This window comes from Fundulus heteroclitus, chromosome 9, assembly GCF_011125445.2.
Source record: "Fundulus heteroclitus isolate FHET01 chromosome 9, MU-UCD_Fhet_4.1, whole genome shotgun sequence".
In the NCBI taxonomy this organism is placed as follows: Eukaryota; Metazoa; Chordata; class Actinopteri; order Cyprinodontiformes; family Fundulidae; genus Fundulus; species Fundulus heteroclitus.
In genome coordinates, this window is record NC_046369.1 from 9,537,231 (window position 1) to 9,550,040 (window position 12,810).

The window sequence follows — 12,810 nt, forward strand, 5'->3', positions numbered from 1 at the left end:
ATTTGACATTTAAAAAGTCTTAAGCCCCCCCTGAAAATGAGAAAATCCTCGTTATTCGATGCTGTAGTGCACATATTCCCTAGTTACTGGGGGGAAATAGGGAGTACCAATATGGCAGCTGGTGGCTTCAAAGCGACTCGTTCAAACAGACGGTGATTAGCACTCCAGTGTATTATATAGCTCAGTGATCAACCCTCCAGACCACTAAGGTCTTCTGATTCCAGCCTACTCTGCAGAACCAGAACCAGAACTAAACACGGAGAAGCGGCATTTAGTTCCTATGCTCCACTTATCTGGAACAAACTTCCAGAAAACTATAAAAATGCGGAAAGCCTGAGTTCTTTTAAACCAAGATTAAAAATACATTTGTTTAGGATTGCCTTTGACTGTTCTAGTTAAACTGTTTTACTGTTTTTAATTTTCTTTTTTGTTTTACATTTTATTCCTACTTGCTTTTATTCTGTTTTATTTTCCTATATTTTAATCATGTAAAGCACTTTGCATTGTCTCTGTACTGAATTGTGCTATATAAATAAATTTGCCTTGCCTTTAAAATTTGCTAGCAATTCATACAAACTGCAATGGCGTGGTACATTTTGTGAATATTTGACCAATGAGCTCATGGTTTAAGCATTATGGTAAAAACGGCTCAATCTATTGCTAAACACAGTAAGTTTTCTGGCAGCTGAATTATTGTTTCTGCCATTATAACTATTGTGCATGGTGGTAGCTTACAGATCAATAGGACTAGTGACAGTTGTTTTGTTTGAGTTGTTTATTAACGAAGAGTGCGTGATTTATCAAAAAAAAATATATTACCACTTTCAAAACAATTACTTTTCATTAATATGAGTTATTTATTAATGAAACATGCTTTATTTATCAAAAAGCCAAATTATTACAACTTTCATAATGATTACGATTGTCATTAATGTTAACACTTAATGAAAATTTTTATTTTTAAGAAGGTGTTCCAAAAGCTCAGGAATCAGAGAAACTTCTGCCTCGTTTGTCGTGGCATGTAGTCCTGGAAAAACAGGTCGACATAATGCAAGATGTGGTCAACAGCGCTGAGCAGCAGCACGTCTGCATTCACATCCAGGTCAAGCTCTGAAGAGTAGTTCTTCACTGGGACGATGTAGGAGGTGGACATGCCCAGGAGGGCTCCAGCGCTGTTCATCTGCAAACACACAACTCTGGCATTTAAGTCCAAACATGTGTCCAAACATAGGTTAGCACAAAAGAAGCCGGAAATCAAACTTGTTTTATTAGGGCTGCACAGTGGAGCAGTGGGTAGCACTGTTGCCGTGGTTCAAATCCAACCCTGGGGCTTTCTGCATGGAGTTTGCATGTTCTCCCTGTGCAAGCGTGGGTTTTCTCCGGGCACTCCGGCTTCCTCCCACAGTCCAAAAACATGACCTTTAGGTTAATGGGCTTCTCTAAATTGTCCTTAGGTGTGAGTGTGTGCGTGAATGGTTGTTTGTCCTGTTTATCTCCGTGTTGCCCTGTGACAGACTGCCCACCTGTTCAGGGTGTACCCCGCCTCTCGCCCAGTGAACGCTGGAGATAGGCACCAGCAACCCCTGTGACCCCATGAGGGATTAAGCGGATCAGAAGATGGATGGATGGATCATGGAGGACTTTTATTTTACCAAGCGTGTCATGGTGGCATATGTAATGTAGAAAACCAAAGAACGACGTCGGCGTCCCTGGGTCCACCAGATCCTCAAGAGATGCACCTGGCTCGGCAAGTACCATGAGCTTCTCCAGTCGTCTCGATGACGGTCGCTTCCAGCGGTTCATCAGTCAGTCCAGGACCCTGTATGAGGACCTGCTGTCCCGCATCGGGGGACGGATCACCCTCCAGGACACAAACTACAGGCGCCCTATCGCCGCTGAAGAACTGTCTTCAGTCAGTAAATCAATCAGTGCTCAGTAGAAATATATTAATTCAGTTATCTTCCATTTTGAATGGAAAAAAAACTGTCTCCTCTGCCTCTTTAACCCTATGTCACGACCAGACCAAGTCTTTGATTGGTTAATGTGATGCAAATTCACATAAATGTTCAGATTGTTGAACTCAAGCAAGATTTTGCTGCGCTCTAGTCACATGTCCACCGTGCCCATTCAGTTTCACTTCTCCCTATTGCCCAATTCGCGTCATTCCTGTCGCTGGAAACGAATTGTTTGCATCGCCAACTATTAATTCATCCTGATCACATCTTTACATAGGGATAGCATGTAACTCACTCGCTCCATTGGCCTCCTTCACATTCAGTGTAGGCCTCCGGACACCTATCACCTGAGCGTGTTTGATGAAAACATTGAAAAGGAGGCGGGAGACCACATCTTGTGGCACATCTATCCATACTTCCTTGTTCTTTTTTAAAAGACAGCATAAAATCCTGACTTGCACATTTCCACCCACCGTGTCCCGAACGCTCGGGCTTCTGTAAACCTGGCTCACATCGTTGGCCGTTTCTTGACAAATTTTGTCAACGTGGGTCAGCAGAGCCACCTGGTGAACACCTGAAACAAAAGAAAGAAAACCGTCAACCTATAGATGTCCTTCAAAATGGCCTCAAGGATAACAAAAAAACTATTCATGCTCCTAAAAAAGAACTTCCAAAAATGTATATTCATATTTTTTTTCATCTTCATGTTTACATTAAATGCATTTTAAGTGTATTTTATTGTCGTCATCAGGTTCTGAAAAGGGCCTAAGCAGTAAGCTGTTGATGAATCACGTTTGTTTTTGCTTCGTCAACTTTTAATGACGGAATGTCAACCTCTTAATATTATTTGCTGTAAAAAAATACAGTAGATATATTTATAGATTTCCATATTAAATGTGTCAATCTTTTAAAACCACTTCAGCCTGAAATTTTCATATGAAATATACTTTTGATAAGTGCGTTTATATTGCTACATTATCCCCAAAACAAATGTGAAAATAACAGCCATCAACCACATTTAAAAAAAATAAAATCCACCTAAATGTTTTTTTTTCTAAAACACACACATCCTTGTTTAAAATACTTACTTAGGATCTTACCTTGACTTCCTTTTATTTTCAACCCTTATATGGCCTAACTCTGACCCTAAACCTAACTATTACAGGTAAACCTAATGGACACCATAGCTCTAAACCTAACCTCTAGCCAAAAAACGTGAGAACCAAAAAACATCTCCTCACTATACATCAAAGTCCTCACTTTACTAGTAAAATATATATTACACATAAACACGAGCAATTTAGTTGTAAGGAAGCTTTGCAAAAAAACAGTGAAGTATGAAATTTTGCTGGATGCTTTGACTAAAAAAAAACAAAAACAAAAAAAAACACACCACTGTCATCTGGTGGACAAACATAAGTATTACAGTAAATTGCTAGTACACCAAAATAAATAAGAAAAAATAACTACATTCAAATTACATTAGATGGGCTGTTCATAGACGCTTCTCTCTGTGTGAACAGGTCCATTTGCATTTGCTCACCGAGCTGGCTGATGTGCTCTCTGAGCTGCTTAAACGTAGAGCTGAAGCCTTTGCTGTAGGATGCTATTTTCGAGGCGTCCAGCACAAAGGCTACGCAGTGGATTTTGTCACCAAGGCTGGGCGTCTTCACATAGCCCTCAGTTTCTGGGCCGACCGGTTGATCTGCACTGAACTGAGAATAAAATGTGGTGAGATCAAATTTTGAACAAAATTAGAAGGTTGTGGCTGCACAGGAATGTAAGAGTGAAGTGCTGGAGGAACTGAGCGTAAATTTGATTGGCAGGCCTCTGCGTCAGTACTTGGCTACAGTTTTTTCTTCAACTTCATGAGAGTAACATCTTTTTCATGAAAGAAAAAAAAGGTCAAAATGTAATCATCTTACCTTGTGGCCTTCAGGAACCTGGCCTTTAATCACTGACAGGATGTCGTGTAGAGTCAGCCCAGTTATCTCTCCGTCCCCGAAGCCCATCATGTCACACAGCACCAGCCCAGTATTGTCTTCCCCTTTCAGGGAATGAATGTTGAAGGACTGAAGCTGACAAAATGGTAAAATTAGTCAGATGTAAAGCTAATCCTCCAAGAAGACAGGAGAAAAAAATATTATTTTCTCTATAAGCCATTTTTTATTGTGTTTTAGCACAAGAAAATCTAGATTGCACAAACATGAAGATGTAATCTGCATTACTAACATTTGTCAAAGCAGACGAGTAATTTCAAAGAGGCCTTTTTGGTGAAATAGGAGCCTTTACATGTAGGCCTTCATGAATCTTAATATGCACTACTAATATATAGAGTGATAATGTAGCAGATCGGACAGCAGGGAGTGGAAGGTTGGAGAAATAGAAAACTGGTCACTTTGTTAAAAATGACTTTTCCAACATGAATGTGATACTTTCCAATGGGAAGTTTGCCCAAAGATCCAGTGACGTCGGAAATGGAAATCAGAATAATGAAAGTATCGTTTTTTGAACTTTTTTGCATTTTATCACTCAACTTTGCAAGTGTTCAGGGTATTTTGTGTCATGGAACAACACAGAGTAGTGTATGATTAAGAAGCAGATCTGAGGTGGTGTGGAGTGCCTTCGTATTTAGCCACTCCAGGCCACACTTTGTAAAACCCCTGATGGCTGCAGCTACAGCTGCCAGTCCTGCGGTAAGTATAGAAGCTTTGCACAGCTACACATTTTTTGACTCTTTTAAACAAAAAATTATGTGGTGGTGCTTTTCAGTCCCAAAATGCACAGAAGCCACACCGTCTTTGGGAGTCTGTTGACCTTCAGTGGATGTGTCTGTTGCTGCTGGTCCACTTGTACCTTTTTAGTGAATGAAGTATTGAAGGAGAAGCCCACCATGGCACGGTTAGTGACTCTTCCACTGAACACAGACTGGACCGAACTGATGAAGCTGGACTTTCCAGAACGAATCGGTCCGAGGAGAAGAACGCGGGCATGAGGCACATCCTTGCAGCTCAGTCTGTAGGAGCTCACCGCCTTCATCAAGTTTTTCTTTTGCCTAGAAGTTAAGGACTTTAAGGATTAGATTAAGGAGAAAAGGACAATATTTATCTTCTGAAAGACGAAGCAAAAATGTACTCACTCCTCAGTCCACTGCACATTTCTCCATGGAGTTTCCAACTTTGTTTGAAGTCCTGTAAAAACTTTAACAATTAAAGAATAATGATCACCTTATTCATAGCTGCCCTAAATTAGTTAAGTTACCCTGAAAAAAAACATTTGCCTTTGTGGTTTAATAAGTTTTTCTAGGCTTTTAAATAAATGTCCAAATAATAATATCTTTATTTTCAGAAAGTTGTAAAAGTTTACTAAATTTCACAAGTTAATATGTGCATGTTTTTAATAGTATTTGATGCAAATTACACTGTCAAATTATTGCAATCTTTTTTTAATGTACTTTTTAATTAATGATTATATAATTTGGTTTGGACAAATTCAAGTTAAAGGTGAAACATCATGATCTTGATGTTTCCCATCACCTCACACTTTGAATTTTAAAGGGTGGGTTTTAAATAGCAGAACAATCCAAAAGCCACACAGTTAAGATATTATGAAAGAAATACTTTCATTTTGGATGAAATGTGTCTTTAAAAAAAAAAAGCCATGAAAGGAAAGCAGTGACTGTTTTTAAACACATACAATTGCAGTTAGTGTTAGACATGATTTTCAAAAGTATAGCTCGACTGCGAGTAGCTTACCTGGGATTTCTATAGGTTTTCCCTTTTTTTTCTCTTTTGTGCCGTCATTTTGTGATTGGCTTGTAATACTGCTGTTGAATGAGCTCAAACCAAAAGCCGGAGGCGCAGCAGCTAATGCAGCTCCAAAGACGCTGGAGCTGGGTGCAGCTGAAGTCACTGGAGCTGCAAACAAGCTAGTAAGACCTGCAGTAGTAGTGGTGGTGGGACATCCAAACCTAAAGGCCAAACTGACCAAACAATAAAGAAACAACAAATGCATCAATGTCTCCATTGAGAAATGTGTTATTTAAAAAGGAGCTAGAACTTGCAAAGACATGTCTGTGGTTTATTCAGGCTGCAAAAAAGCGAAACAAAAGGCATCTACTTAAATGGATGGAACTGAGATATAGCTTTTCTGGTCTTAATGACCACTCAGAGATTTACACTACCAATCACACACATACGTCCACACATTAATCCCAAGGGACACATCGACATGTGACAGGGGAAGCTCAAATCAAACCCACAATCTTCAGATTGCAAGATGACTAACCATTGAATGTCCAGATTTTATCGTCTTCCATTTATTTCTATATAGAATCTGTAAAATCAAGTTTAAATGCTGAACCTAATGAAATTATACCCGCCTTAAAAAGCTACAACCCCGGAGCACAAAATTAGTTTTAAGTACTCTGCACTCAGGACCATTTTCAATGATTTCTAAAAAAAACACAACAAAGGAGACCAGAGAAAATATGATTAATAACAATTTCACAGTATATTGATTTCACACCCATGTCATTTTGTGCCTTTTTATTTTTGGTCTTTTCATACTTGATGAAATCAACTCTGACAGCGATGTCCAGCCTTTTAGTCACATGGGCCTAAATTGTCAAGTGAAAAGTACTCATGGGCTAACAAAATGTAGTGAAAAAATAAATAAATAAATAAATAAATAAATACATTAATTTTTTGTATTTGTTCAACTATGGACTAAGCATGAAATATTTTTTAATAAAATACAGATTTTATTTATAGGAAAGGGATGAGTAAATCGTTGTAGATCAAAACAATTAAAAGGGTTTTTAAATGTTTGCCTTATTAACAGAAACTGCAGTTTTCAAATTCTGTTCGTCTATTCTCAGCAATAAAACTGGATTTGGTTCACTCTATTTTTGAACATGCTTGCTGCTTTTACCTAAGTTTGATAAATGACTTAAAAGCAGATTTCACACTAATAATAAATAGTGCTCATATGCATCAAACACAAATTTACATCCATCTGGAATTGCAATTGGAGACCAAACAAAATTAGTTGGCATCCCTAAGCTATAACCCATAATGGGGCTGGCAGCAAGTTGCTGAAATTTAAAGAGATCATGTTAGTTTATATGTTTGATGTGGTGATTATGTCGAAAATGTTTGAATCTGAGTCTTACTGAGCTCTTTAAACATCAGGCTTTAAGATACGTCACCAAGGTTGTAGAGCTAAGCTGTTTTCTAGCCGCAGCCTTAGAGTATAGCTAGCATCAGGGCGCTTTCACTTCCTTCTGCTTTCCCTGTTAATTTCCCTCTTAAGTAAAACGCCTCCGACAATCAGCACTGCCTTTGCTTCATTGACTAAATTTGTCTTGCAAACTGTTGTATGGCATGTTTGCTGAAGAGCAGCTTTTGTGAACATCTTTAAATCTAAAAAACTATAAAATCTCAGCAATTAAAAGGATAGAAATACTCTAATTAGAAAGTTAACCAGTAACAATACTATCTCCATTTTTGAGACTATACTAGAAAAATCAGAGAAAAACAATGTTCCATGTAATCTCTATTTTCCAAGTAAATAAAAAGTAGCACTCTCACAAAAACACTTATTAAAACACACAAAATGTGTATACTCCAGTCTTTATTTGTTGTCTTCATCCTCCTTGTCCTAATTACCAATTACAAATTGCCAGGATTTCAGATTCCTGGCAGGTCAGTTTTTACTAGATATACCAAAAACCAATTAAATATACTATAACAATTACATTTTGCTAAAATATTATTTTATTTAATAAAAAGAAAACTGTAAAATCCCAAAACGGTAGAGTTTTCCTGCTATCAGAGGCACAATTTATTTTTTCTTTACAATTTTAAGGAAGCATTTAAATTAGAATACCATTGAATATCATCCCTTTAAAATGTTTATCTCACTACACATTCATTATACAATAACATATTTTGACAACTACTTGAAATATATAGATATATACTTTTCTGTCAATTTAATTCCACACTAATACATATTACATTATGCAATCAATCACTTTATCAATCACTTTATTTATTTTGGTAAATTGTCCACATTAAACACAAGTAACAGCAAAAAAACAATAGACAAACCCACAGTTTACCAAAAAAGGAATAGGCCGAAGCAAAGCTTATTCTTGCCTACCCTATTTTTTTACCTTACAACCTACCAGGATTTCTTCAAATTCAAATTCAAGTACGTAGTACATATATAAATCTACATAACAGCGTAAGATTTTATCATTTTACATTTTAAAGCTCTTTTAAAGTTCACCAAGAAAGGACATAACTTAAATTCATCATTCAATTCATTCCACAGTTTCACACCAATAACTGAAACACATCTAGACTTTATCTGACTTTTCTCTTTTGCACATTCAAATATAAACAAACCTCGCAAATTATATTTATTTTCTCTTAACTTAAATAATTTCTGAATACCAGAAGGAAGACTTTTATTCAATGCTTTATACATTATTTCCAGAATTTTTGTATTGACAATATCTTTAAATTTTAATATTTTACTTTGAATAAAGAGTTTATCAGTTGGTTCACGGTATCCCACCTTATTTATAACCCTTATAGCTTTTTTTTGCAACTTAACTAATATATCAATAGTTGTTTTACTTGCATTTCCCCAGATTTCTGAGCAATAAGATAAATAAGGCATAACCAAAGAGGAATATATAACATGCAAGCCTTTAACATTTATTAAATCTTTTATTTTAAACAGTATTCCAATAGTTTTTGCAACTTTATTTCTAATATATCCTATGTGAGGCTTCCAACTAAGTTTATTATCTATGATAATCCCTAAAAATTTTGTCTCATAAACTCTTTCGATTTCTACTCCATTTATGCATAACTTTACATTATTATAATTCCGATTACCAGAGAAAACCATGAATTTAGTTTTTCCTTCATTTAACAATAGCTTATTGTAATCAAACCATGTTTTCAACTCAGCTAACCCTTTTTCTACAGTTTTTATTATTTCATCCATATTTTTTCCAGAAAAAAAGAAATTTGTATCATCTGCAAACATTACAAACTTTAACAGACTGGATACTGCAAAAATATCATTTAAATAAAGTATAAATAATTTAGGTCCTAGGACTGAGCCTTGAGGAAGACCACATTTTACCATGTCTGTCTGTGACTTAGTGTTGTTAATTTGTACATATTGTAATCTATTAGCTAAGTAACTCTTTAACCACTGATATGCAACTCCCCGTAAGCCATACAGTTCACATTTACCCAATAGTCTTGCGTGGTCAATAGTGTCAAAAGCCTTACATAGGTCAATAAACACACCTACGGTATTAAGCTTCTGATCAACTGCTGCTGCAATGTGCTCCACAAACTCCATCACAGCTAAAGTTGTGGAGCAGTTGTACCTAAAGCCGTACTGGTGTTCGTTCAATATATTATTTTTAATGAGAAAGGAATCCAGTCTTTTCATAAATAATTTTTCCAGAATTTTTGAAAATTGTGGTAGCAATGATATTGGCCTGTAATTTGATAATATTTGCTTGTCTCCACTTTTATAAACTGGAAAAACCTTTGCTATCTTCATTTTATCAGGAAAGGTTCCAGTTAAAAATGATCTATTACAAATGTAGGTGAGAGGTTTAATAATACTATAAATTACCTCTTTCACAACAGCCATGTCAATATCATTACAATCTTTGGATTTCTTATTTTTAATTTTTTTAACTACATCTATTACCTCACTTTCACTCACTTCTCCCAGGAACATTGTATTAATATTATTGAATTTATAATTATGTTTTTCATCTCTACCCTTTGGCAATTTGTTTACTAAATTAGGTCCGATATTAACAAAGTACTTATTAAAGACTTCAACAATGTCCTCCTTTTTTTCCACTATTGTATTGTTGTGTTTAATACTTATTGAAAAATCTCTATATTTATTGTTTTTAATAATACTATTAATTGTATTCCATGTACCCTTAATGTCATTGCAGTATTTTTGCAGCAACCTATCATAATAATCCTGCTTTTGCTTTCTCAGCACTGATGTTAACTTATTTTTATATACTTTATATTTTCCTTCTTTTTCATGAGTAGGGCACTTAATGAAATCCTTATATAACTTGTTTTTCTTTTTACATGCCTTCTCCAAACTCTTTGTCATCCAGGGAGTCAATCTATTTTTGGATGTTTGTTTATATTCTTTAAGGGGACAATAATGATTGTAAATTTTCATAAATATTTCCAAAAACATATTATATGACTCATTAACATCATCAACATAGACATTTTGCCAGTTATAATTTAAAAATTCTACTTTCATTTCTTCCACAGCTTCAGGTGATTTTACTCTAACTAAATTAATACTTTGCTTTGTCATGTTTAAATTGAACTGATTACTAATATCAAGCATAGTGAACACAGGCAAATGATCAGTTATGTCAGTGACTAACAATCCACTTTTTGTTTTCACATTGAACTTATTTATAAAAATGTTATCAATCAATGACGAACTATCTTTAGTTATTCGTGTAGGTCTTAGGATCAACGGATAGAAACCTAAACCAAACATTGTATTTATAAATTCTGTCGTATTATGCACCTTTTTCCACCACCACTTTTTTACTTCCACTCAATTTTCCGTTAATATATTTGGATACAGTGTTCTGTGAACAAGCAGCTTATTTACAAATGACAGTTCTGGCTTACCCTCCTTTTGCAGTAGTTTGCGTTAATGACTGTCTGGTGGACAACTTATACAGTAAACAGTCTTCCTTGTGATTGTGTCTGACTGTGACATAATGTGTCTGACGTTCACTTTAGCATAATGAAAACTTCCTCCTGCTGTCCAAAAATGTTTTTTTTAAGCTCTCTGCTAACCCCTCCCACCAAACTTACCATTTAATGCTGCATTCCATTTGTCCTTTATAGTCAAAATTATCGACCTCTGAATCTATGGTTTCAACTGGAACGGCCCCTAAAGTCGGAATTACGAATCGGAAAGTGCTACTCGCTGCAACATTCTGTAAAATCTTATACATCTTACTGTTTTTATCAGTTTTATATTCTTTATGTAACATTAAATCATTCATACAGGCACTACTTTTTAGTGTTCATTAGACCAGATGTTTCAATTTTGTTTATATTCAATAAATCTTGCATAGAACAACATTATTGTCATTGTTATTGTTTTAAAAACAGTAGCCATGACAGTAGCCAAACGAGGAAATAGCGCAGAATTCTCAACCGCCAGGTGGGAAAATGTATTGTTTTTGTTCAGGATAAATATTGAAACAATACAATTTTTTTTCATGCAAACACTTTCACACTTTTCCCTTCCACTAAATGTTTCATTAATATCGTTGGGTGCCGTGTTCTAAGAACAACCAACTTTCTATGACAGTTCTTACTTGCCCTGCTTTTGCAGGGCGTTACTGACACGCAGTCTTGTGGACAATTAGCCAACCGTCTTTCTTGTGACTATGTTTGATTGTGACCATGTGTCTGAATTACAAACATTTTAATGGTCTTACGTAGCATTGTAGCATTTTTTATTCTTATATCCGCCCCAGTAAAACAGCTTTTGGGTTTTATTTGACTTATAAGCCATAATCACCAAAATCAGCACATCTCACTACAATTAATTAATTAAATTAATTAATTAATTATCAGTTTCACTTTTTTTTTAAATGGATCGCTTAAATAATAAGCTTTTTGACGATATTCTAGTAGATTTAGAAGTTTGATTTGTTTTCTGCAGTTTCGCAATCAGCGTGTTTAAACAGAGGATGGCTAAATAGGTGGTAAAAGTGCAGCAAGTAACTCAAAACATTACCAGCCTCTTCGTGGAACAGAAAATCTGCCTACCTGTCTTCAGCTTTCTTCTCCATGATGACCTCTGCAAGTGGACGTGAAGGAGCGCGGCAGTTGCGAGGATATACGGGACTTTGTTTTACTTCTGTAAGGCGAACGTTTCCGGGGAAACGTAAGTGAAACCGAAACTTTCACGGATCCAGGTAGTAGGGGTGTAACGCGGAGACGCTCCTAATACGACGAACCTGTAGTCCTTTAGCGCGTCTGTCGCAGGTTCGATCCCCGGACAGCGGTCTTCTCTTCGGCCTTGTTCCTGCCAAGCAACCAATGAGTAAAGACCAACAGAACCTTTGAAAAATAAATAACAGCAGAACAGCGTAAAATATTATAATCAGAGCTCCCAACTCTCAAGCAGTGACACACCCATTTCACTGACTTCGCACGCACACACACGACATTTCATACGCATAAAAATAACAATGGGTCATCTGTGCTGCGGATGATTCGTTCACAGCTCTGTCCACCCAGAGCTCAGTCTAAACCCCGCCTTCTGCAGAGCTGTTTCAGCTTCTTTCACAGCTTGTGGCCATCAGTAATTATTCCTGCTACAGTTCGTGTTAACAGAGCAGCAAGAGCGATCAGAGTTACTAGTGATTTTTGGTTTTAACCAGTGGTGACAGTAAGCCGGTACGGTCCAGTACTGAGTGGGTACGCAAGAGGCAAGAGATAAAGCCTTCATTCAAAAACCAGCCTTAACGCTCTTACTGATCCTCTCTCCTCCCTTCCCTCGGAGCCAGGGGCTTTTTATCAGCGGCCAGCCTTCAAAATGTGAACATTTAATGTATTTCTACCGGTAGCAAAATGTCCCAATAAAGCCAATAGGAGATTTAGTAGCTGTGTTTCATGCTATTTTGTTTAACGACACAGATTGATTGCCTGGATGTGAATCTGATAACTCACATTGTGCCTTTTATAATCAACTACAATGTTTTCTTGTTAGTCAGGGGAAAAAAGACTGTAATGTCGTT

General features: G+C 36.4%; 1 protein-coding gene across 6 annotated transcripts; it reads right to left on the bottom strand.

The window, feature by feature from the left end:
- Positions 1–760: 760 nt before the first annotated feature.
- ifi44g (interferon induced protein 44g) lies at positions 761–12,313 on the bottom strand. 6 transcript variants are annotated; one of them, XM_036140990.1, is made up of 10 exons: positions 12,206–12,313; positions 12,028–12,095; positions 11,837–11,927; positions 5,711–5,937; positions 5,095–5,155; positions 4,812–5,010; positions 3,881–4,033; positions 3,499–3,670; positions 2,429–2,529; positions 761–1,180 (listed from the first exon to the last, which is right to left on the bottom strand). In XM_036140990.1, exons 3-10 carry the CDS (start codon positions 11,857–11,859, stop codon positions 989–991), a joined length of 1,128 nt encoding a protein of 375 aa, XP_035996883.1. In that variant the 5' UTR covers positions 11,860–11,927; positions 12,028–12,095; positions 12,206–12,313; the 3' UTR covers positions 761–988. The 6 variants fall into 6 exon arrangements, with proteins under 6 accessions (XP_035996883.1, XP_035996882.1, XP_035996881.1 ...); XM_036140989.1 differs by having other exon boundaries at positions 11,837–12,095; XM_036140988.1 differs by having other exon boundaries at positions 11,837–12,287.
- Positions 12,314–12,810: the final 497 nt, after the last annotated feature.